The 27429-nt window shown below is 45.4% G+C and overlaps 1 protein-coding gene across 2 annotated transcripts in view; it reads left to right on the top strand.

The window, feature by feature from the left end:
• Positions 1–27429, top strand: part of LOC115099052 (galactose-3-O-sulfotransferase 2-like) — an 84421-nt gene that overhangs the window by 41280 nt on the left and 15712 nt on the right. For both annotated transcript variants that reach the window (XM_029616329.1, XM_029616328.1), the window contains one exon: positions 12903–13182. In XM_029616329.1, coding sequence (XP_029472189.1) covers positions 12903–13182 — 280 coding nt within the window. The remainder of the gene's footprint in view (positions 1–12902; positions 13183–27429) is intronic.

Raw genomic sequence — 27429 nt, 5'->3', positions numbered from 1 at the left:
AGAACTCCCCAGTCTAACCAATAAACAAACAGGGTGAAAGAACTAGAAGGGTAGAATGAAGAACTGTAAAACAGGTGGAGGGGGGGGGGGGAACAAACACCCCAGTATAACCAACAATTAACAATAGCAAACAACACAGACACACAAAAACTCCCAAGCTTATACATAATAGTCGAGACGGGAAGGCAGAAGAGTAGACGCAAGACCCCTGTGGTGGTATATGAGGCATAGCAGGCAGGCAGAGTGGATGCCATCAGGCCCCTGTGGTGGTATAAGGGCATAGCAGGCAGACAGAATGGATGTGATATATCTGGAGCATAGCAGGTAGGCAAAGTGGCAGCAAGACCTTCCAAGTGCTTCTCCTTTATCTTGCCACATTAATGGAAAACCCAAGCAAAGGCACATTGATTTTCAAAAACACTAGCTTTGCCATCAACTGTGGTGCCAGCTTTGCACAATGAGGGCTCACCGTGTCCCCTATGTAAGTGCGTTGTGGATACTCAGGATAGTGGAGTAGGGGTTCTATGGGAAGCAGGCAAAGCTGCCTTGCCTGGGCACATTAATTCAATTGTATCATTCAAAAAGAAACAGTGAGAGCACTGACAGGAGATATTGGAAATGGAGGTATGCAATCTGGAAAGGCTTCATAAAACTTCTGGGAATGTTAATGATTTTAAAACATTGTGTAGAGCTAATTGAATATCTTATTAAATGAAAGACTAGATCATTTTATGAAATTCAACAGCAGGGGGGGGGGGGTTTGAGAAGGGAGATAGACCTGAAAGTTTATTGACAAGGTAGTTAAGGGGACGCAGAGTCAAACAGAGTCAAACTATTAAAATGCAGGGTCAGCTAATTTCTTCCCCTAAGGAGATTGTTAGAGCCTTCCAGGAGTTTAATTGCCATTTGCATACTTTGCAGTTGCTGCCTTCCCACATAGAGAGTGACATTATTTGACTAGAGCACATCGTCTTATGTTGTATGAGATGAATCAGGCAAGGTTTAATGCCCCTATTAAACCCCTAAGCATCACAGAAAGATTAAACGATTTCTTTGCTTCAGTGTTTACTGAAGAAGATATTAAGGAGATACCCATTCCAGAGATGGTTTTCAGATGAACTGAACCAAATCATGGTGAACCTGGAAGATGTGGTAGGCCAGATTGACAAAATGAAGAGAAGTAAATCACCTGAACCAGATGGTATACACCCCAGGGTTCTAAAAGAACTAAAAAATTAAATTTCATACCTATTTCTTGTTTTATCTATCCTTCCTACTGCCTATTTATTTTACCCCCCGCCCAGTTACATTCTCCTTGTTGAAATGTATTTTCTAAGCTTTAAGTTATTATGTGAACCGGTATGATGTACCCACTAATGCCGGTATATAAAAGTTTCTAAATAAAATAAAATAAAATATTTCAATTAATTTTTGACCAATCATTAAAATCATCCATTGTTCCTGAAGATTGGACGATGGCCAATGTAACCCTGATATTTAAAAAGGGAAACTATAGACCAGTGAGCCTGATTTCAGTGCTAGGAAAAATCGTGGAAACTGTTACAAAGAATAAAATCACAAAACATTTAGATAGACATGGTTTAATGGGACACAGCCAGCATGGATATACCCAAGGGAAGTCTTGCCTCACAAATCTCCTACATGTTTTGAAGGGGTGAATAAACATATGGACAAAGGTGAACCAGTAGATGTGGTGTATTTGGATTTTCAGAAGGCATTTGACAGTCTCGCATTAGAGATTCTAAAAAAACTAAAAAGTCATGGGATAGGAGGCAATGTCCTTTTGCAGATTGCCAGCTGGTTAGAAGTCAGGAAACAGAAAGTAGGATTAAATGGTCAGTTTTCACAGTGGAAAAAGGTAACCAGTAGAGTGCCTCAGGGATCTGTACTTGGACAGTGCTTTTTAAAATATTTATAAGTGATCTGGAAAGGGGTACAATGAATGAGGTTATCAAATTTGCAGATGACACAAAATTATGCAGAGTAGTTAAATCTCAAGCAGATTGTGATAAATTGCAGGAGGACCTTGCAAGACTGGAAGATTGGGCATCCAAATGATAAATGAAATTTAACGTGGACAAGTGTAAAGTGATTCATATAGGGAAAAATAATTCTTGCTGTAGTTACGCAATGTAAGCTCTATCTTAGAAGTTACCACCCAGGAAAGAGATCTAAGCGTCATAGTGGATAATACTTTGAAATCGTCAGCTCAGTGTGCTATGGCGATCAAAAAAGCAAACAGAATTTTAGAATTATTAGGAAGGGAATGGCAAATAAAAGAATGGATGCCATAATGCCTTTGTATCGTTCCATGGTGAGACCACATCTTGAATACTGTGTGAAATTCTGGTCACTGCATCGCAAAAAATATATATTTGCATAGGAGAAAGTGCAGAGAAGGGCGACCGAAATGATAAGGGGCATGGAATGGCTACTCTTTGAGGAAAGGTTAAGGAAGTTAGGGCTGTTCAGTTTGGAGAAAAGACAACTGAGGGGGGATATGATAGAGGTCTACAAAAACATGAAAGGACTTGAACAAGTCAATGTAAATTGGTTATTTAATCTCTCATATAACAGAAGGACTAGGGGGCACTCCATGAAGTTAGCAAGTAGCTCATTTAAAACAAATTGAAGAGTATTCTTTTTCACTCAGCACATAATTAAGCTCTGGAATTCATTGCCAGAGGATGTGGTTACAGCAATTAGTATAACTGGGTTTAAAAAAGGTTTGGATAAGTTCCTATAGAAAAAATCCATAAACTGCTATTAATTCATAAGCAATAGTAGCTTGAAGTTTATTTAATGTTTGGGTACTTGCCAGGTACTTGTGACTTGGATTGGCTACTGTTGGAAACAGGATACTGGGCTTGATAGACCCTTGGTCTGACCCAGAATGGCATATCTTACGTTCTCATGTTCTTATATTATCAGAGGTTTTTCAGGCTATTAAGTCAGGTCTTTAAAGTCTGGGAAAGCATGTGAGCTGGATGGCTAGGGTATAGGTTTTTGTGACCCAAGTGGTACTGGTATTAGCTCGAGTTTTTCAAGAGATTTTGAAGACCAAGGCACTCCCAAATCTATGTTTGATACCTCAATTTCTATCATTTTGAAGGAGGGCAAGGCACAGGATGAGTGTGCCTCATATTTTCCAATTTCCTTGCTGATTACAGGCTTGAAAATGTATGCTAAAGTCCTGGATAAGAGACTGGAAAGTATTTTGCCTAACAGAATTGGGATTGATAGGATTAATTTTGGATCAACATTCTAGTGATAATTTATTATATACTTTGGGGGTGATATTTGCAGTACAAGGGAGAACTAAGGATGCTGCCTTGGTCTTCCTTGAAACAGAGAAAGCTTTCGACAAGGTGGGATGGAACTTTATGGATGAGGTATTGAAATTTATTGGTGTGGGAAAAATTATGAGAGAGTGGTTTCAAGCGATGTAGATAGAACTCAGGGCAGTGATCAGGGTGAATGTAATATAAAAGGTGCAGGCTCAAAACCAATGTGGTACCAGGCAAGGCTGCCTGCTATCCCTCTCGTTCTTTCTTTAGTGATTGAGCCGCTTGTAGCCCATATTAGAGCAGATGATGGGATTTCAGGTATTAAGGTGGGGTGATTGGAAGAAAAAAATAGCTCATTATGTGGATGAGCTACCTGCTATTCTAGGAAAACTTTCAGAGGAGCACTTTCAGGGTATAAAGTGAATATATCTAAATTGGAAATTCTGGTATTGAATGAAGAAGATGGAAGAGGATGGAGGAGCAGAATGGAAGTGACCAAAAGGCAGGATTAAATACATGGGTATTGTATTGTTGCCTAAAATGGGGGAACTGCATTGGTTGAATTATAGCAGTATAATTCCTAAATTCAAATATGTGAGAAGGTGGCGAAGTCTGTATATTTCCTGGTTGGGTAGGGTGAATGTGGTGCAAATGAATTGGTTACTCTACCTCCTGAACTTATTTAATATGTTACCATTGTCTTTCTCCAATGCTTCATTGAACCCGACTTGCGCAAGTTTCGAACAGAATCCTTCTTCAGGAGTGGGTATATCTTTGTCACTCGTTGACTATCCAAACTTTCTCTTTTATTTCTCATTCAAATTTTCGTGCAGCAAAGCCTCTTTGCCAGCGTATTAAATGGCAGTCTAACTACCCACCATGTTTCTCCTCAATATAAAGTCACCTGGGAATACCTGGAAAACCAATCAGAATGCAGCAATTCAAATTAAAGACATTCAGTCAAGTTTTTCATTCAACCCATACTGTTGTTCAGACGTCAGTTTATGAATCCAAAACTGTTTGCAGTAATTCAGTTTAGCAGACTGATCTCCATTGCCCTTCGGAAGATATTCAATTACTGTCCATTGTAACTGCTCAAACACATGATGGGCTTCTAAACAGTGTGCAACAATGAGCGCTGTCATATTCTCAGTGTTCAGTTTCGATCGATGTTCCATGATTCTTTGCTTCACTTCTCTACTTGTACGGCCAACATATATCTTAGGGCATGGGCACAATATAATGTATACAACATTATCAGATGTACAATCAGTATCATATTTCCTCCTGATAACATATCTTGTAACAGGATCTGTCCAGTTCCCACCTTCAATAGTATATTCACACACGGTGCAACGACCACATTCACTGTGGGTTCCCTCTCTGGTCGGCATGTAGACTCTCAACCCAGAATGGATGAGCTGAGAGGGAACCCACAGTAAATGTTGTATACATTATATTGTGCCCGTGACCTAAGATATATGTTGGCTGTACGAATAGAGCAGTGAAGCGTAGAATCATGGTCGATCAAGATTGAACATTGAGAATATGACAGCGCATTATTGCACACTGTTTAGAAGCTCATCATGTGTTTGAGCAGTTACAATGGACAGTTATTGAATATCTTCCAAAAGGTGATGGAGATCGGTCTGCTAGATTGAATTACCGTGAATAGTTTTGGATTCATAAACTGAAGTCTGAACAACCCTATGGGTTGAACGAAGAACTTGACTGGATGTCTTTAATTTGAATTGCTGCAATCTGATTGGTTTTCCAGGTATTCCCAGGTGACTTTATATTGAGGAGAAACATGGTGGGTAATTAGACCGCGATTTAATATGCTGGCGAGGAGGCTTTGTTGCATGAAAATTTGAATGAGAAATAAAAGAGAAAGTTTGGATAGTTAAACTTGAACAATGAGTGACAAAGATATACCCACTCTTGAAGAAGGATTCTGTTCGAAACTTGCGCAAGTTGGATTCAATGAAGCATTGGAGAAAGACGCCATTTAATCGCAGTTAAGTAATGGTTTGGGTGGTCTTATGTATTCATAAGAAAGCTGTGTAGGGCACATTTTAAATTGAAGGAATTAAACACGTCACGTTATAAGTGCACTTTGATCATTTATAAATTTCACAGCATTTGACATAACATAAAAAAAGAGGTGGAAGATTGGTGTGTTAATGATTAGATTCAAAGGACGGGATAACCTAGATGGTTCCTGCCTTAAGAGCGTATGAAGGAGATCACGTGATGCAGTAAGGGGATCAGACGCACAATTTCCCTTGCTGGCCCTGCCGATTCCATCCCGACCCATCTAAGCCCCACAAACTTACTCTGCACTACATGAGCTGCTCCGTCTTCACGGAGTGATCCCTTCTTATATAAAATCTGGCAATATGTCTTCTCGGACTGCAAAGAAGGACAGGGAAAAGGAGAAGGCCCGTCCACCTGATCAGGCCCTGGAGGAGGAGAACACTAACCTGGAGGCTACTCCAATTGTAGCACTTGCAGAAATAAAATCGGCAATGAGAGAAGTATTGGGACCCGAACTGCTAACAATCTCAAACCAATTGCAAGAACTGACAGCTTCTATAATGGGGTTTGAGTCCCGGTTTGCTGCGATCGAGCAGCGCATGTCTGACATACAGGACGACCAGACCGATACCCGACGGGAACTCGATGCGCTGAAAGCCGTGGTGACCAAACAGGCAGACTGCTTGGAAGACTTGGAAAATTGATCACGGTGCTCGAATTTGCGGTTTGTCGGGATATCGGAAAAAATAGCTGACAAAGACTTAGCGTCCTTTCTGGAGGAATGGCTGCCGCGTGCATTGGAGATCTCGTGGGCGCATGGGCCCTTAAGAGTTGAAAGGGCACATGGTATAGGCCCTAAAAGGGCCGACAACACGCGACCTCGAGTTGCTATTACAAAAATTTTGAACTTTCAACATAAAACAGAAATTTTACGAGCTGCTCATTCCGGACCCGGTCTGATGCATGAAAACTCCAAGATCCTTGTCTTTCAGAATTTCTCAACGAATCTCAGCCAGCAACGAAGGGCCCTTTCGCCATTTTGTGCTCGCCTCTATGCACTGAAGATTAGGGCAACCATCATTTACCTGGCATGTCTCCGAGTTCCCACAGCGAATGGAGTATGGTGGCTTAATACACCTGAGGAAGCGCGGCAATTCCTGGCAACTCTGGATCGGCCTGCCTCGTTGGAGGTGGGTGCATCGGGTTCGGACCTGTGATCCTTTAAACTGCTGCTCCAGCCGGGTGCCTGGGTAAGATTTGTGGGGTCCTATGGACGGCGACTGCTGAGACTCTAGCAAGTATCCTTGAGTTCTCCTAGCAGCTCATTTTTCTCTAACTAAGACAGTTTGAGTAGTCGGATGCCCTTGAGTGTCCCTTGCAATTTTTCACCACGTCTGGATGTTACAGACGAGTGCGTTCCGATTGATCTTTGCATGTCTGGCGCACAACCGCTCATTTAATGTTTTTCCCGTTGCCCGTTCTGTGATACCAGCAACTAAGTGAGCATCACTCTCACTCTATGGGTTTACTGTTTTCTTTTTTTTCCAAATAGTTGGCTTGTTTGTGATATTGGTCTCTTTTGCCCTCTCAGAGGCCAATACTTCGGGATGCAGCCATGCCCTGATTCATTGTATACCGTTCGGGGATTGAGATGTGTGCTCGATGAATGTGGGGGGAAATGTACCTGTTATCCCTAAATTTTCCTGTTATAAGCGAATTGTATAGCTCATGGAATATGTTGTTTATACATTGGGGGGGGGGGGGGGGGGCTGGGTGAGCTGGGGTGGAGGGGGTGAGGGCTGGTATGTGTCCGGGTGATCTCTCAGGTTGAAGGGATGTGTTTCTCAGTATTCATGGGGAATGGGGGGGTGAGGGAGGGGAGGGAGGGGAGGGAGGGGGGGAGTTGGGGTTTAATTTCATATGTTGTTTGGTTTCTCTACTGTGATGTGGGTTCAAACATTCAAACTGATATTCCTATTGTGGCCCGGGAGATAGTGCTGGGTGGTATGGGGATCTCTGCTGGGAGGATCCCTGTCTCTCAAGACCATTTCATTTTTCTCATTTCACTCTCTGTGGTATTAGAAGATGGCTAGGCAACATGCTCGTTTGATCTCCTGGAATATCTGTGGTATTAACTCGCCAATTAAAAGGACAAAAATTCTCTCGCTCCTAAAGAAAAAGTCCGCAGATGTGGTGTTTCTCACGGATGTAGAACACCAGAAACTTTGCCGGGACTGGGTGGGGTCGGTACATTTTGCCTCAGCCACTACCAAATCTGCTGGAGTCGCTATTCTAATCCATAAGCATTTGCCTTTTTCCGTCAAACTTGAAATTAAAGATCCTCGGGGTTGCTATATTATATTAATTGCGGAGCTCTTGCAACGCCCATTGGTGCTGTGTAATTTATATGCACCCAACAATCCACCCTTGGCTTTTTTTCAGACTATTCATGACCAATTAGTACCCTATATGAACTTGGGCCTTCTTGTCGGGGGGGATTTCAACACCATTAGGGACCCATTAGGGACAGGGGGGGAGCCGTGGGTAAGGGGAGAGGTCATTGGGGCAAACCTTTTTCTTTGTTCGAACAGGAATTGGATGTATTGGATGCCTGGCATACCCTGAATCCTACAGCCGTTGACTTTACACATCTGTCCAGAGCACACGCCACGCACTCTCGCCTAGACTATATTTTGCAAAGTAGCAACTTATTCTCCCAGCTTACTAATGTGGGCATTGATGATATTATTCTTTCAGACCATGCCCCTATTTGGGTGGAGCTTACCTGGTCCGGGGGCAATCCTAAGTCGTTTCATTAGCGGTATCCATATTATTTACATGGAGACACTGAGTTTCAGGTGCATATTCAGACTCACTGGAAAGAATATACTTCCCATAATTTACAACATATGGGGGATCCAGTGTTATATTGGTACGCCTCTAAGGCAGTCATGAGAGGGGAGATTATATCATATGTGGCTCACAGAAAGAAAATGTTAGACAAATGGAACTTTACCCTCAGCGCGCAACTTACTGGGGCCAAATGAACCTTGATTTCTGCTAATACTACAGCTCATAGAGCCAAGTATCTCTCAGTGCAAAGCACGCTTAACTCTTTGTTACATCAGAGGGCGAAGAAAAGTGTCTTATATTATCAGCACAAGCTTTTTCAAATGGGGAATAAACCGGGCAAACTCATGGCCAATTTACTTCGAGCCAGGCGCTCCCCGGCTTTTGTGGCTGCATTAAAATCCCCTACGGGACAGTTGGTTACTGAAACTCCCAGGGTCTTACAGGTATTCAAGGAGTATTATGCTAATTTATACTCTGCCGGCCCTAGAGATATGGATAAGTGTTGACAGTTCTGTGACAACATAGAGATACCTCAACTTACCCTGGAGCAGCCTCGAAGGCCAAAACTAGGAGGGTTATCTGGCAGGCTAAAGGCTTTAAGGCCCCTGGGCCCGATGGGTTTACCACTGAGTATTACAAGGTTTTAATGGATTCTTTGATAGGCCCTCTTACTAATACTTTCAACGCCCTGGTGGACAATGGTGTATACCCGGCCTGCAGCAATGAAGCACTTATTACCTTGATTCCTAAGACGGGGAAGGACCCACAATCACCTTCTGCTTATCGCCCCATCTCCCTCTTAAATGTGGACCAAAAGCTCCTGGCAAAAATCTTAGCTGACAGATTGGCTTTGCTGCTTCCCTCTTTAATTCGACCGGACCAGGTGGGCTTTGTTCGGAAGCGGTATGCCTCTACGAATATTTGACAAGTTCTGACTGCTATGGCACTTTGCACACAATTCCAAGAACCCTACTTGGCCATAAGTTTCGATGCAGAAAAAACCTTTGATAGGGTGGAATGGGAATATTTATTTTACATCTTGGATGCAATGCATATCACTGGTTGGTTCCAGAGTGCGATTCGCCTTCTCTACCAAGACCCGGTGGCATGGATAGTGGTGAACCAATCTCATTCTGACACATTTTCCATTTATCGTGGTACCAGTCAGGGGTGCCCCCTATCCCCCTTATTGTTCTTATTACAATTTGAACCGCTCCTTCTGGCTATACAAGCAGCCCGGACTGTAAAGGGGGTCCGATTTTAGAGTCAGACTTTTAAATATGCGGCTTTTGCCGATGATCTCCTAGTTTTTCTAACCAACCCTATCGCGTCCCTACCACCCCTGTTGTCCCTTCTCAGTGGGTTTGGGTCCTTCTCCGGCTTTCGCTTAGATCGTGATAAATCTGAAGCACAGGCGTTTCCAACTACCTTGCGGAATAATTGGGGGGTCGCTTTCCGTTGCTTTGGGCTGCGAGAAGCATGCGTTACCTGGGCATTTACTTATCCATTGACCTCCCTCAGCTTTATGCCTTGAATATACACCCCTTGGTTACCTATACTTTGGAATGTTTGAGGCGATTGGGCTCCTTACCGTTGTCACTAGCCGGCCGCATTCAACTGTTTAAAATGATCATTCTGCCTAAATGGCTATATGTCTTTCAAAACTTAGTTCTTCAACTCAAAATCCGAGACATTCACAAACTGGAGGGTGGTATGAGGGTGTTCTTTTGGCGGGGGGAAAAGTCTAGAATTGCATTGAAACATCTCCAGAGTAAGTGGGGCAAGGGGGGCCTCAGTGTACCTGACCTATGTTTGTACAATTGGGCTAGCAATTTAAGGGTGGTCCGTGAGTGGCTGATTGGGGAAGGATTGTACATCCATTTAGCCACTGAACGGGAAATCTGCGGGGCTCGGGATTTACGTTATATCTTACAAGCTGCCTGGGATAAATTGATATACCCGAACCGTTGGCTGGCTTGATATGCCCGATACGACATGCTTGGTTTCGGTTGTTGAAATTATTGCAACTCCCCCAAGGATGTGCTTTCTTCCTCCCTTTACAGGGAAATCCTGACTTTTCGCGGGTCGACCTCCATAGTGTTTAGGTGCTGGGCAACCCGAGGGATTACGCAGGTGGGACATGTTATGGATAACACAGGGCGCATGCTTCAACCCACCCAATTGTTCACGCTTTATGGGTTTGGGAATATTTCGGTGTTTTCATATCTGCAACTTTCTCATTATGTACGCTCCCTGCCGGAGGTTGGTTTTCGGCTGAGTGGCTTTCAGGCTATTGCGGCTTGCTTTTTACTAGAGCGGGCTACCGTGCCTTCTCTTTCCCATTATTATAACCACCTGAGAAAGCTCACTTACCAGAATCCATGCTCTGCCCTAGCGGAACGCTGGAACAGGGATGGGGAATTTCAGGTTTCGGCCACTCAATTGGGAACTTGCTTTCAGCATATTGCGAAAGTGTCTTCCAACTCATATTATCGCGAAATGCAATTTAAATTTCTCTGGAGGGCATATGTATCCACACAAGTGGCATTCCACTCTAAACTAGTCCCAACTGCCATTTGTGGGAAGTGCAACAGGGAGGAAGGCACTCTCTCACATCTGTTTTGGGGATGTCCCGTAATCCAGCAATTTTGGAGGCGTATCATTTCCTATTTGGCTGGGTTGTTGGGTATATCTTTACGAGCCTCCCCCCTTATGATTCTCTTTGAATATATCCCCCTTGTACGCATTCGGGAAGTGGGGCTTCGTATGTTTTTTATGAAAGCTTGCTTTGTAGGTAAACAACTGATACTTCTTCAGTGGCGAGATACAGCGGCACCCTCCTTTTGGGCGTGGCGGAATCACTTGCACCGACTCATGCGGATGGAAAAATTGACAGCACGTACCTCTCCTCGACATCTTCGTCTCTTCTTGAGCATTTGGGAGTCGTATATTCAGGCGCTACCACACAGAGCGCGTAGCTTGATTTTGAATAATTGACCAATGATGTCTTCAACCATGGATGACTGGGTCGTTGTACCTTCAGCTTCTGCATCACAGTATGACTGTTAGGGGATGTTTGACTTGGGTGGGGGGGTAGGGTGGGTTGATGTTATCACTTATTTTTTTTGGTATGTAATTGCACTCTACCAGGTCTAATGATTGTCGGACACTGAAGTGTACCTATGTCCAGCTGTTTTGTTATTGTTATTATGTGTAAAATGCAATAAAAATTGTTTAAACAAAGAGCGTATGAAACCACCACTTTTCACTTTATATTTAAGAGAATTTGTAGATGGACATACTGCAGTGAAGTTTATGAGAATTATACACGAGGTTCAGCTATATTGAATTCAAACAAAAGGGAAACACTAAACAGTGCCAAAGGCATTACTGTCTTGGGTAGCGATAGGCCAACTTCATATAATCTGTTAACTGTAAATATAAAATAAAAAATTGGCAGTAGAAACATGGGCAGAGCTTGGGGGGACTTGGAGGCGGAGCTGGGGTGGAGCTTGGATGGCCCCCCGCCCCAACCAAAAAAGCATTCTGCTGCCCCTGGAGCTTTCCATTGTGTCATGGGATCTCAGCACAGTGCTTTCCCAGTGGCTAGACGCTCTTTCATGCCTTTGCACTCTTGTTAGCATAATATCTGACTTGGAAGGTCAGGCGTTTATTAGTGGACACTCAGTAGAAGGAGTCTGATACAGACTCTGGTGCCTTTCCCACAGTTTTTCTCTTATACATTGTCTCTGTAATGACCCCTTGGGTTCAATACCAGTAAGACTCTAGAACTCATTGAAATAGGACAGACAGGTTAGGAAATTAGGGGAAGCACCATGCAGTGTAGCCCTTCCCATTGAGGGTCCTGGGATGGCTTTTCCGTTTGTGTTATATAAACAGTCTCTCTCCCTGAGAGCATGGGGCAGTGCAACTTGATTTTTGGAGTTAGAGGAAGCAGGAGAATTCTGCCTCAGCTGATTTCTGGGTCTGTCTCTGGACTTGGCTCCACCTGCCTGCAGTCTGGAGAAAAAATTGGGGGGGACTATAAAGCTAGGGTGAGAAAACATTGTAGAAATCTCATCTTTGTGAGACTTTCCTCACTCCAAATGATGTCAAATCTTCACTGAGGTGTACTGTGCTGTTCCTACGTCTCACTCTGCATGTCAAACTGGCCCCAAAACTCTAAACCACCACCAAAACCTCACCTTGAGTTATTAGCTGGACCTCCTAAAATGATATAAATAGTCGAATACTGTGAAGACTTCCCCAGATGCTCTCTCTCTTTCTCTACCCCCCCCCCCCCCCCCCCTCCAAGTCAAAATGCAATTTGTAATCTTTATCATGAATTGCATTTTGGGCATTTTGCACCACTTAATGCCAGGAAAAAAGGTGTAGTTATTTCAGCGTGTGATAATGCCCCTCATTTTCATTAATCCCGCCCAAACCCCTCCCAAATCCTGCCCCTTTAAAAGGTTTGCATTTGCACCACACGGTACGATAATTATTGCATGCATTATGGCATTATCGCAGGCATTAATGCCATAACACATTTTAATGAATGACCTTGTTGGCTTTGTAAATGAGGCCCTAAGTCTGTGGAATGTTTTGACACGTGTTGATAAATAGGCATAGATGATGATAGTCTATTGTACAATGCAGGTGTTGGTTCCTCACATTTATATCATGTGCTTCATTGTTATACAGAAACCTGGATCTCCAAGATATTTCCAAGGTGAATCCAATTTCCTGCCAGCCTGTGACAAATGTCATGTTCCTGAAGACGCACAAAACTGCCAGCAGCACGGTCCTAAACATCCTGTACCGCTTCATTGAAAATCACAACCTCACTGTGGCTCTCCCAATAGAAAAGATGCATATATTTCACTATCCTCAACCTTTCAAAGCAGAGTATGTTGAAGGGTTCCCGGACATCTGGCAAAAATATAACGTGATGTGTAATCACCTGAAGTTTGAACTCAGAGAGGTAAGATTTAGCACTTCTGGGAGATTTAAGTGGTAATGTGGTCCTCTCATTTTAACAGGGCAATTTTTGTATCCTAGAATAGGTGGTAAGATTTGTATTATTTGTATTATTTCAATTGCTATTATATGCATAACATTGCAGGATAAATATAAAATAGATTTTAATGATATATTGGATTTTTTTGTTGTAATTTATTGTAAACACTACCTTGAACTATTTAAGAAAAGATGGTAAATAAATATAAATATTATTTTGTGCTGAGAAAGAAAGCTTCTGATCAATGAGTGGTGCTTGAAATGTGGACAGGTAGTTTTATCTTCTTGTTCTCTCGCCACCCCACTTACAGCTCTGACAAAGAAGGGCTCTGATGCTCATAAGTGGACTCCTGATGCGGTACATGCTTTTCATAGTTTAAAAAAAGGAATTTATACGGGACCTATGCCCACAACATCTGAACCCTACAAAACCATTCATACTCAAGGTAGATGCCTATACCTTCGTGGCTAGAGCTGTCCTATTGGGGGGGGGGGGGGGGGGGATCAAGTAACGTGTGGCTATTCTCTAAAAAGATTTTCCCAGCAGAAAGAAACCATACGATCGGGGATCATGAACTTCTGGTAATCAAACTAGCTCTAGAGAATTGGTGCCATCTCCTGGAGGGGGCCAGGCATCCAGTAACAGTATATACTGACCACAAGAATTTGGAATACTTGACCAAGGCCCAGTGGTTGAATCCAAGACAAACCCAGTGGTCGCTGTTACTTAATCGATTTGAATTCAGATTATACTATCACCCTGCTCACTGAAGCCCAATCTTGGTCTTTCGACACAGAAAATTCCCTGGACCCATTATGCTATAATATTGACCTGGCGAGGATCATTTTAGCCTCTGCTACTACTGTTCCAGCAGGGAAGACAATAGTTTCCCGTCATCTCTGGGGAACTACAAAAAGTCTTGCACTGGGCCCCTGACTCTCAGCTGGCTGGACATCCCGGGAGAGGTTAATTGTATATTGAGTGAAAAAGAATTTTCATGATTTGCTTTAAATGTGCTACTTTCTAACTTCATGGCATGCCCCCTAGTCTTTCTATTATCTGAAAGAGTAAATAATCGATTCACTTTTACCCATTCTCATCCTCTCCTGATTTTATAGACTGCTATCATTTCCCCCCTCAGCCATCTCTTCCCCAAGCTGAACATTTTTAACCTCTTTAGCCTTTCCTCAGGGAAGCCATTCCATGTCTTTTATCATTTTGGTCACCCTTTTCTGTACTTTCTCCAGTGCAACTATATCTTTTTGAGATGCGATGACCAGAATTGCACAGTATTCAAGGTGTGGTCTAACTATTGAGCAATACAGAGGCATTATAATATCCTCCATTTTATTTGCTGTTCCCTTCCTAATAATTCTTAACATTCTGTTTGCTCTTTTGACTGCCACAGCACACTGAGCCGACGATTTCAATGTATTATTGTGTAGTTTCAGCATGGGTTATTTTTCCCTATATGCATTACATTGCACTTATCCACATTATATTTCATCTGCCATATGCACGCCCAATATTCCAGTCTCGCAAGGTCCTCCTGCAATTTATCACAATCCATTTGTAATTTAACTACTCTGAATAATTTTGTATCATCTGCAAATCTGATCACCTCACTGGTCATACCTTTTTCCAGATAATTTATAAATATAATAAAAAGCACCAGTCCAAGTACAGATCCTTGAGGCACTCCACTGTTTACCTTTTTCTACTGTGAAAACAGACCATTTAACCCTAATCTCTATTTCCTGTGTTTAAACCAGTTTGCAATCCACAAAGGACACCCCCTTCTATCCCATGACTTTTTAGTTTTCTTAGAAGCCTTTCATGAGTTTCACCGGCAGCCTCTCAAGACCTCTCTTTGTCTTTGCTGCCAATGGGATGAGGTTCACCAGCAACCTTTCTTGATCTCTCCTCCTCTTTGCCACCAGTGGGATAAGGCCCATCAACGGCACCTTGGGCCTTTTCTCCTCTTCGCCGCCGGTGGACAGCAGCCGCACAGGGCTCTCTGTTTTGGCTGTTAGCCCACAGCTGATTCCAGATGGCAATGCTCCTCCTCTTCCTGTCCTGCTACTCCTCTTTTAATTGGTGGGGGTGTGTAGCTTTCCCTACACTGCCAACATCACTTTTGACCACAGACATTCAAATCAAAGTCAACAACAACGGCCTGCGATGTCAGGCCATTGTTGATAGGTAATCACACACAAAAAAGCCCGTTGTATAGCAAAACGAAACAATCAAAATATAATTCAATATGTATTGCAAAACACAAATATTAATAATAAAGAAAATATTAATTGATAATAGGAACCATCATACCACCCTTTTGGTCTTTAGAATGTAATGATGTTCAATCAACAGACTTATAGGGTCTTATATAATCATCGATCCTTATTTTTTTTAATTTTAAATATAATAAATTCCACCAAAGTGTAAATAAACATTTACTTCCCCTTCTGATATGGTTACCCTGGCTTTAACAGTATTCACATCAATTTGACTGGGCTTCCCTACAGTTTTTCCAAATGGAGTCCTGAATGCCACAGTTTATATCTGGAAAAGTTGGAGACTCATCAATGTCGCTCGGCATCTGCCATCTTGTAATGCCTTCATCCACAGTATGAGGAATTCGCCAAAGTTTTTTCAATGAAGAAGGCCAACTCTTTACCCCCTCACATAGAGTACAACCACGCCATTGAATTACTATCTAATGCCAAGCCACTCCCGTGGAAGGGTATACCCCTTGTCTCTTCAGGAAATGAAAGCAATGTCCAAGTACATTCAAGAGAACCTGGACAAGGGGTTCATCCATTGCTCCACCTCCATGGCAGGCACAGGGTTATTCTTTGTAGGTAAGAAGGACGGGTCTCTCTGCCCCCGCATAGACTATCGGGATCTAAATGCAATTATCAGAAAGGATCGCTATTCCTTTCCTTTAATCTCTGAATTGTTTGACAGACTGCAGGGAGCAAAAATCTTCTGCAAACTGGATCTACAGGGGGCTTACAATTTAATTCGTATCTGACATGGCAACAAGTGGAAAACGGCCTTCAACACAAGAGATGGTCACTACGAATACCTGGTGATGCCTTTCGGCCTATGCAGTGCTCCAGATATATTCCAAAACATGATGAATGAGGTCTTCTGGGACCTTCTCTATGAGTCCGTTGTAGTGTACCTGGAAGACATCTTAATCTTCTGCATAGATCTTCCATCACATCACCAGGATGTCCACCAGGTACTTCAACATCTCCGGGACAATATGCCAAGCTTGAAAAATGTTTGTTTGACAGGGAGAGCCTCCCTTTTCTTGGATACATCGTCTCCAGTAGGGGATAAACTTAAGAGTATCCAGGACTGGCCTCAGCCTAATGGATCACAGGCCCTGCAGAGATTCCTAGACTTTGCCAACTATTACCGACATTTTATTAACAATTACGCCAAGATAGCCGCAACTCTCATGGCCCTCACATGAAAAGCAGCCAACACCAAACTGTGGCCACCAAAATCCGTGACAGCCTTTCAAGACCTAATGTCTACCTTCCTGTGGGAGCCCTGCCTCCATCACCCGGATCCCACACATCCCTTCATTGTTGAAGTGGATGCCTCTTTCATAGGGATAGAGGCTGTCCTGAGTAAGCACCAAGACTGTATCCAGGGACTGGTGTAGATCCAGACAAGGCAGGGATCCAGAGCCCTGGACGCCAACAGGAACAGGGCAAAGACAGGGGGTGCCCAGGTAGAAGGCCGAAGCCTCAGAGGCCAGGACCAGGGAAATACCGGAGGCATGGTCGAAGACAGGCTGGAGTCAGAGCAGGCGGCTGAGCAAGGCAAGGTACTGAGTCCAACGGAGCAAGGGTCAAAGCCAGAGAGTCAGTCCTGAGCGTGGTCCAACGTAGCAAGGGTCAAAGCCAGAGAAGCAATCCTGAACGTGGTCCAACGTAGCAAGGGTCAAAGCCAAAGATTAGTCCAGCAAGGCAAGGAAGGGACCAAGGAACAGGTCAGGATCAGGAACCAGGAACGTAGACAGGATCAGGAACTAGGAACATAGTCAGGATCAGGAACCAGGAATGAAGGGCAACGAGCACACGAACAAATGTGACCAAGGAACTAGTGGCGGAGACCTGACTTATATATCAGGGCCTGACGATGTCATCATCCAGGGCCGCAGGCTAGATTTCCACCGCAGCCCCTTTAAAGGTCAGAGCACTGCGTGCATGCCTAAGGGGCCCACAGGGGGCTGAATGATGGTGTCTCCCCATGGCACACATGGGGAGACCCGCCAGAAACTGGGGAGGTCCGCGGAGGAGCCAGGAACAGCTGAGGAAGCAGTAGGTGCTTGGCCACAAGCTAGGATGGTCCAGTTCCGGGAGCAGCGCTGCAAGGGTGAGTAGGCCCAGTCGCGGATCTACCATGGATGGAGCATGCAACAGTCACTGGTTGGAAGGAGCACCACATCGCATAGCTATCTCCACTGACCATAAAAACTTGGAGCACCTCCACCAAGCACAGCATCTCAACGCCTGACAAGCTTGTTAGTCTCTATTTTTGCCTGCTTCAGATATAGGCCTGCAGCCAAGAATGCTCATACTGATGCTCTTTCCCACTTGTTTGTGACTCAGGACACCTTGGAACCACTCAGACACATCACTGATCCCGCTCGGATCCTCCTCGCTTCCACCATGACCGTCCCACCAAGGAAGTTGGTCATTCCCTGCCAACTTTGAGAAAAAGTGTTAAAATGATCCCACGATTCCCACATTGCAGGTCACCTTGGACAAGCCCAGATGCTTGAGTTGCTCCAACAGTTATACTGGTGGCCTCAAATGCAGAAGGATGTATGAGCCTATGTGGACTCCTGTCCCACCTGCATGCAATAGAAACCATTGTCGGGACGACCTTGGGGGCTGTTACATTCATTGCTACCCCCCCAGGGAACCTTGGACTCACTTGTCCACTGACTTCATCATGGATCTTGCCCTCTCTAATAGTAACATGATTATCTCCTGGGAGGGTTACGGCCCCATAAACACATGGGAACCCACCTCCAATGTATTGGACAAAAACCTTCTCAAGAAATTTCATGCCACACACCCTAGGAAACCTAAACCCTCAAGAGGGGGCTTTAGGGGGAGGGGGTACTGTTGCATTTGGTGGCTCACAGGCCCCTGCAGCGAGCCACCACTTTTACTACTACTGCTGAGTTTACCCAGAGGTGCTCTGACTCTGGTTTCCTCTCCAGGTGTAGCAGGTCATGCTGCAGCATGACCACATGATCCTTCCTCCGTGGCAGAAAATCACCAGCTCTGGCCTTGACTCTCTAGGGCATGAGCGTGATGCCCACACTAAACTTAAAGGACCTGTGATAGGAAACCTGGAGAGTTGCCTACTAATGATGTCTGGATTCCTGCACTATTTAAAACTGCTTTGGACGCCTCTCCAATGCCTCGGCAATAGGTCTCCTCCTCCTGGAGTAGTGTTTTGCCTGCATTCCTGCCTCCTGCATCCTGGTATCCACTCTGTGTTCTTCCTGTGTTCCAGTATCCTGTCTGTAGTTCCCTGGCAGTCTGGTCACCTCCTGAGTTTGGGTCTTCATGGTCAGCCTCTCCCTCTTCTGTCTTCAGCGTCTCATCTTGACCCAGTGATTCCTTGTTTTCTTCCCCCTCCTGGTTCCTTGTCTTCTTTGGATTGGACTTCTGGCTTGACCTCAGATTATACCTTTATGCTGCTTGACTGCCACTTGCCCTGACCACTGCCTGAACCACAACTCCATGACAACGCTGCCTGCCCCCGACCACAGTCTGCTCCTGATCCTGCGTCCGCAGCTTGTCCTGTCACCGTTCCTTCCTACGTGCTGGCCCTCAACAACTTCCTTATGATGGATCTTCATCTCCACAGAGGCCCACACCTAAGACCAGCCAGCCTCAGCACCCGAGGGCTCAACCTAAGAGGAACATGGGCTGGTATTGGTGAAGTTTCAGTTGGACCTCTGCTCCTGCCAGCTCAGCCTGCTGATGGTGGGGACCTGCTGGCTCCTTCCTCCAGGTAGCGCCAACTCCCCCTCTGCTTAAGGGTCCACATCCACAGCAAGATGTAACAGAGAGATGCATTGCCTACCTGTCTTAAAACAGCTGTTTGAATAAAAATCTGTATCTTGCCTAGCCCTCTCCATGCTCACAAGGGCTAGTGTAAATAATATATATTAAAAGGTTTCCTGGAGGCAGGAAATGCTGGAAAAGCCAGCGATTTTTTTTTTTGTTTTGTTTTTGTTCCCTCCGCTGCGATTGGCAGCGCTGGGTCGGGCCTAGCACTGGGGCCGTGATTTAGGTGAGGCGGAGAGTGAGGCAAAGTTGGGGCAGGCCACATTTAGGCCAGAGCTGTGATCAGGAGATGGGCTCCGAGTGCTGGGCGGGACAGGATTTGGGAGAGGAGACGTGATGCAGGACGGCAGAGAGAAGGTAGAGGGGCAGAGACAGGATTTGTGGGCAGTGCTGGAAATGGGGGCTGCATCAGGCAGCACTGCTGCACTTTCAAAGGAGAGGCCTGATGATCTGGTAATGAGAGAGCCGCATTGGGAGGCCATCAACATGATACCGGGGAGAGGAAGGAAAGAAACTGGCACGGGAGGGATCAGCTAGCCAGCAGCGATCAGCTGAGCTGAATCGCGATCACTACTGTCGGCCTTCCCCTTCCGTGTAAAGGACATCGAAGCTGACAAGAAGGAGCAGCTGGTGACCGGTACTGCTGGGTGAGTACTGAATGGGGGAAGCAGTTGGAGGGGAATTGTGGCGAGCATCGGTGGACTAGGGTCCCGGTGCAGGCCTAGGTTGTGTCAGTTTAGATGACTTCATCAATGATGTCAGCAAGAGCCCGATTTTAAGTGGGGGGGGGGGCTATCAATTTTTAACAAAATAAAGAAAATTATATACTTTTTTAATGAAATGGTAGTGGTGGCCAGATAAAGAGACTCAGACTACCTGACTGAGACTAGCTCCACAGTCACAGGAATGTTTTAAAATATGTAAATTGTTCCAATGAACACCCTGATATAGTAGAAATTAAAATAACCTATAAAACTTGAGGGAAAATTTAGTAAGGCATAAGAAAAGTTTTTGTAAACGTTAGAGACTTTATTTAATTATTAGGAATGGTTTGGAGTTGTGGTGAGACTGAGAGACATATATTTATAGAAACATAGAAGTGACGGCAGAAGAAGACCAACGACCCATGATCTTCTCGGGCCGATCCGTGGCGGTGGCGGCCCTGATCTTCTCGGGCCGATCCATGGCGGTGGTGGCCGCGGTAATCAATGCACGGCCGAAGCGAGCCATCCTTCTTGGCCACGAAAAAGAATCCGGCACCTGCCAGTGAACGGGACGGACGGATGAACCCCTTGGCAAGGTTCTCCGAGATGTACTGGGACATTGCCTTGGTCTCAGGTAACGACAGAGGATATACTCGGCCACGGGGCGGCGTGGTACCAGGAATCAGGTCAATGGGACAATCAAACGGCCGGTGTTCGGGAAGGATCTCCGCCATCTCCTTGGAGAAGACATCCTGGAAGTTCTGGTATGGCTCAGGCAGAAGGTAGGAGGAGCAGAGGTGCAGAGACTGAGGAGGACGTGGGAGGTGTAGGCATCGTTTGAAGCAGGCGGAACCCCAGCTGATAATTGGAAGTCATCCCATCTAATGACGGGGGAGTGCTGACGAAGCCACGGAAGTCCCAACACCAGCAGATGCACTGCTCGTTCCAGGACAAGTAAAGAGATTTCTTCGGAGTGAAATAGGCCTGTTTGCAAAGTCACTGGTTCCGTAGAACAAGAGATAACCCCGGGAAGCAAAGTCCCTTGGATCGAGGAGATCCGTAGAGGAGGAACCTTTGGTACAGTGGGCAGGGCAAGTTGCGTCACCAGTTCGGCCACAATAAAGTTCCCCTCGGCTCCAGAATCGACGAAGGCCCGAATCTGGATCTCCCCACCAGGGTATTTGAGGGTTACTGGAAGTGTGCAGAGAGGAGCTGATCCGGTAGCGCCTAGGTGTAGTTCCTCGGTATAACCTAGGCACGAGCGTTTCCCGGACGCTCATGGCATGATGAAAGATAATGTCCTTTCCCCCACAATATAAGCAGAGGCCCAGCGAGCGCCGTCTGCTTCTTTCCTCCGGGGTAAGTGGTGACCTGCCCAGTTGCATTGGTTCGGATGCAGGGGTAGAAGAGGGAGAAGCCCTCAGCGGTGGTGACCTAGGGGAGGCAGACAGGCGAAGCAAACTTCTGCTAGACGAACGGTTCTCTCTGTCCCGTTGCTGAAGACGGCGGTCTACTTTACCCACAATGTCCATTAAGTCATTCAAATCCTCAGGGAGTTCCCTTCCTGCCAGTTCATCTTTGATTCACCCTGATAAACCCTCGAGAAAGATTCCCTTCAGGCAATCGTCCTGCCACACGCAAGTTCCATGGCCAGGGTTCGAAAGTTAATAATATACTCCGCCACCAGGCGCATCCCTTGTCGAAGGTGTAAGAGCTCCAAGGCCGCAGTGGACTGGTGCGCAGGGTCATCAAAGGCTAGCCGGAACTGCAGAAGGAAATCCTGGAGGTTCTGTAGTAGAGGGTCGGAGCGTTCCCACAAGGGTGAAGCCCAGTCTAGGGCCTTGCCATCCAGTAAGGAAAAGATAAAGGCTACCTTGGCTGCCTCGGAAGGAAACTGGGATGGTAGCAGGGTGAACCGTACTTGACACTGGTTCAGAAACCCACGGCATGTTTTACTGTCCCCAGCGTACCTGCTTGGAACGGGCAGCTGCGTATTAGGGACAGACACCGGTGCAGGAGACCCTTGGCGACTGGAAGCCTCTAAACGAGAGACCAACTGGTCCACAGTGGCAGCGAGAGTATCGATGCAATGTTGCTGCTGTTGGAGGCGTTGAGCCATCCCAGGAATAGCCTGTAGACTGGGAGTCTCCGCCGAGTCCATGGCCTTGCAAACTGTTGCAGTCTGGGAAGCTGCAGTCTGGAAGTGAACCCTTGGGCCGATTTACCCCAAGGACAGGGTAGGTCGGGAGGCGGAGCCACAGGCCGAGGTATTCACCCGGGAACCAGGAACCCCCTAGGAGGAGCCCGTAGAGTCCTGGAACCTTGGGATTTAGGAGGACAGTCTGAGTCTCTATAGGTGGAGAAGGCCTGGGCAGAGAGTATGATAAGATAGTCCAATAGGAACACTATAGTCTAAGACTGGCTGGGTCGGACGTGTACTGGAGCAGGCTGTGAGCAGGAACAAAGTCAGTAGCAAGCCGTGAACTGGAGCAAGCTGTAAGCAGGAACGGAGTCTGTAGCGTGCTGTGACCTGGAGCAAGCTGTGAGCAGGAACGGAGTCTGTAGCGGGCTGTAAACTGGAACAGCCTGTGAGCAGGAACGGAGTCTGCAGCGTGCTGTGAACTGGAGCAGGCTGTGAGCAGGAACGGAGTCTGTAGCGTGCTGAGAACTGGAACAGGCGGTGAGCAGGAACGTCGACAGATCCAGGTCAAAGGCTGGCGGCAGGCAGAAGCGGGGTCAGGCACAAGCTGAAGTCGAAGGCTGGCGGCAGGCAGAAGCGGGGTCAGGCACAAGCTGAAGTCGGAGGCTGGCGGCGAGCAGAAGCGGAGTCAGGGACAGGCTGAAGTCAAAGGCAGGCGGCAGGCAGAAGCAGAATCAGGAACAAGCAGAAGTCAAGTCAGGAACGTGGAACAATTGTAGCGCAACTCAGAACTACTAACCAGTAGTGAACCTCGTTGCAAGGCAATGAGACGGTATCCGAACGCCGGTTAAATCAGACTTGGGGCGTGGCGTCGTTAGTCCAGGCGGGGCCAGACTTCCGGCGGCTGTGCGCCCATACTGCGCGTCCTCACGCGCGCGCGTGGCGGCAGGAAGATGGGCCGGCAATGGCGGACGCCCCAAGAGACCGGCAGAGCCGCAGGAGCGGCGTTTCCACCACTGGAGGTAAGCGCAGGGCAAAGCGGATAGAGGGGAAGCAGTGGAAACCGCAACATTACAGTTCAGTCAGTTTTTTAAGATCAGACGTATTTGTTCTGATACAGTAGAATTTGAAAAACAAGCTCGTGAGCTATGGCTTCACTTTAAATCTAAAGGTTATCCACCTAAAGCGATTAATAATACATACAAGCAAGCTAAATATTCTGATCGACAATCTCTATTACAATATAAACCTAGAAGGGAAAATTCCCAGTTAGTTTGCGTTTCAAAGCAGACTACAGCAATGGCAGCGATTGTATCATCAATTTGTAAACACTGGCATGTTCTGTCTCTACATGAGGTTTTCCAGGAACCCCCTTTGATTGTAACTACACAGGGGAACAATACATGGGACACGGTTGTACATGCTCAGTTACAAGCTTCTTCGGGAAGTGAAGAAGTAGGACCCTTTAAATGTGGACAATGCTCTCATTGTGTAAACTGCATTGAAGGTGAAGATTGGATAGATCCCGTCACTAAGTACAGAGTAAAAAGAAAATCTTGTACAGACTGTGCTTCCACATTTGTAGTATATGCACTAATATATCTACCTGCCCAAAGATTTATGTTGGACGCACTACTCATTTGATACAGGTTCTACTAAGCAAACATAAATGACGCTTAAAGAACAAGCAGCTTTCAGCACCAATCATGCAATATTGTATACAATATGATCATAGTTTCACGCAGTTAAAATGGACCATTATAGATCATGTGAACATTTCTATTAGAGGGGGGGGGGGGGGAAAGAGTGACTAAATTGAATTATCAGTAGGCATTTTGGATTTTTACTTTACGAATGCAAACTCCAGGGGCTTTAAATGAAGAATTGGATTGGTCCACCTTGGTCTAGTGAACACATGGAGTATTTACATCAGTTGTTCATTTTTGATTGGTCATTTTGCATTCTTCCAGGTAGTATATATTGATCAGCGTTAAAAAGGATATGGCATCTGGAATAGTCAAGAAGTGAAGCTCATGGAACAGCGCACCTCATTGAGTTAACAATTTGTGAAATGATATGGATAAAGAAGTTGACGGATTTAAGACAAACATCCCCTGAGGAAAGACTATGGATGTCTGAAATGTGGGCTCATTGGAATGGTGGCAAATTTTTTATTCAAGACAAGTTTAACTTTCTTTGTTCATAAATGGAGACGCATTTGAGAGCATATCGACTAGCATGAATATATAGAGGTTACAGAACTGCAAGATTAAATATTTAAAATTGGGAATTGAGATGCACATAATTTTTATTTTTTTTTAAATTTTGATAAAAAAAACTACAACACATTGATTGGATTGATTTATCACGCTCAGAAATATAAACAACAGATGGAGGTTGGAGAGTTGATGATTAAAAAATTATTATATCATTTCTGGATGGTAATGTTTAAACTATATGAAACCTTCCACTCCACCCGAAAAAAATGTATTTCTCATAGTGTTTTTTTTTCATAGTGATGATTTAATTGATATAGCACAGTTCTGTGTTTCTTTAATTCAGGATTTTTGAAGTCATTAAAAGAGAATAGATGGTTGAGGTAGCATATTTGGTGTTGATTATATTTAATATAAATACAGGCATAAACAGCAAGATGGCCGCCAGGGAGACGTAAGGAGCACAGAGCTGGAAGAACTATACAATTTCAGTGGCTTATAGCACTCTGCAGATCAGATGAATGTTCAGCAATGGATACTTACAAAGACAGCCAGAGTGGGGTTTGTCTGTCTCAACAGGAGAAATGTGGTTGATTCTACCACTGGACTAACATATGCTTTTTTCAAATTGTAAAGATTGAGCCATGCATCTGTTATGTATATTCAACTGGCACAGTGAAACTGCAAATGGTTCTTTAAAACAGTTATAGTTCCATCTATTACTTGTAGAACAGTGGTGTTTGTAGAGCTAATACATGCCAATGAGCACTAATGACCAAGGTATACAGTGTGGGGAATCACAAACAGTACAAACTCATTGAAACCCCCAAGGCCGGGAGTGTGAGAAATCGTAAACAGCACAAAGTCATCAAAACCCCCATGGTGAACAGTGTGAGGAATTACAAATAGTGCAAAGTCATTAAAGTCCCCAAGGCCTGGAATGCAGTTAATCACAAACAGCACAAAGATATCTAAACTACAAGACATGGAGTGTGGTTTATCACAAACAGCACAAAGACCTAGACAGACCTTGACAACAAAACGGAAAATTTAAAAATAGGCAGATTAGGAGAAGAAACTTGTAATTATTTTTTTCTGGAGACAAAACATTCCAGTATAACCAACAAAGAAACAGGGTGGGAGAACTAGGCAGAGATCCAAACAGCAAACAACACAAGTGGTACATCTAGAAATGGCAAGTAGTCATATTAACAGCATGACCTTCAAGTTAATATATCAGGGGCATGACAGGTAGCCTAGCAGTAGCCTACCTAAAGTGGTACATCTGAGGCGAGGGTGAGGCAGATGGGCACAGTGGTAGTAGCAAGACCCCTAAGGTGGTACATCTGGGACATGTCATGTAAGTAGAGCAGTAGCAGTAAGAAACCTAAAGTGGAATATCTAGGGCACAGCAGGTAGGCAGAGCAGCAGCAAGTGCTTCAAGGTATTTTCAGTTGGTTTGGCACGCGCATGAAAATTCTGGAAACCCAAGCAAAAGCAGATTGATTTTCAAAAAGACCAACTTTTTCATCAACTCTGCTGCCAGCCTTGAGAAATGAGAAATCATAATGTCTCCTGACATTGATAAGACTCATTCACTGGGCATGCTGGTTGGTGGATAGGAAAGATATGCTGAGCCACCTTGGCTTCATCTGGCCAGTCTGTGAACATTTGTGTCCAATATGCCAGCACATCTGTGTCTATATCTTCGATGGGCTCTGCAAAATAACATGTCACAGAAATTTGTGCTGAGGTGGGATGAGGGTCTCTCTTGCCAGCTGCTTTAGCTATGGCCTGTGTCAGGAGAGATGGTTCCTTGTGGACAATGTGGCTTTGGCATATTGAGTTGGGGAGAAAGTGGTAGCTGACAAGGTGCTGTCCTGCTTGCACTAGTCTCGGAGGTAGCCATTCTTTCCTGTGAACATATAACAGAGATCACTGCCTATAATAAAAAAACAAACAGAAAAATACCCAGCAAAAATTACTAATGCAGAATAATGAGAATAAAATATGATCTTTATTTACTTTTAATTTTTTTGTATATTATTTTTAAATGATTCTATATGGAGGAAAATATTTCAGATGCCCCATCTTAAGCAGAAATGCTTGTGAAACGGTTAAGTGGAAAACTATTAGTCTCAAAAAAGATCCATGTGAAATAATATCAACAGTGAAAGCAGCAATATTAATTTAAACTGCTTAATTTAGTGACTACTGTTGTGTTCCGCGGCCGTGGCGCCCCATGACCGCGGCCCCCTACCTTGTCCGCGGTGCTCCCTCACCACGGGAGTCCCAGGGGAGGGCTCTGAACCAGGCTGTCGCTCCCGTGCAGTCTCCGGTGCTGCTCGCTGCAGGGGGAGCCATCCTGCTCCCCCTCGCGGCGTCCAGTGGCGTCTCTCCGGCGTCGCTCCTCCGTGGGGGAAAATCGAAGATGGCCGCCGCCATCCTTAGGCGCGAGGCTGCGCCTCCTCCACTGATTTAAAGGGACCTGATCCCTTTAACAAGCTTCACCTGTTCCTCAGCAGCCTAAGCAGGGGAAGTATATAAGGAGACTTCCTCTGCTCGTCCAGTGACTTGGCAACGTCCTCCAGCGCTGTCTATTCTGCTTGCTTCGGTGAGTCTCTTGAGCTTTGGATCCTGTTCCGTCTTGGTGTTCCCGGTTCCTGACTTCGGATTGGCTTACGGTGATTCTCTGGTGTATGACTTCGGACTGGTGAGCAATGACCCTCTGGCACTCGACCTAGGACTCCTTCAAGACTACCGTCTCCAAGGGCCCACCTAAGTCCCAGCGGCCCGGGTCCCTACGGGCTCCTCCCAGGGGGACCATGGGCTTCCAGGGCGAAGCTCCTGTCAGCCCTTGCACCGACACCTGACCTCTCAAAGGTCCACCTAAGTCCCAGCAGTCTGGGTCCCTACGGGCTCCTCCTGGGAGGACCACAGACTTCCAGGGGTGAAGACACAGCTCTTCTTCTTGTCTCTCCATCCGTCTCCGCAGCCGCCCTAGTTCCCAGTGCCAAGGGTCAGCTGGTCCCGTCTTCTGC

Source organism: Rhinatrema bivittatum, chromosome 9 (assembly GCF_901001135.1).
Source record: "Rhinatrema bivittatum chromosome 9, aRhiBiv1.1, whole genome shotgun sequence".
Lineage (NCBI taxonomy): Eukaryota > Metazoa > Chordata > Amphibia > Gymnophiona > Rhinatrematidae > Rhinatrema > Rhinatrema bivittatum.
Note: the sequence above shows the minus strand (reverse complement) of the source record. Positions and strands in the feature narration are given on the sequence as shown.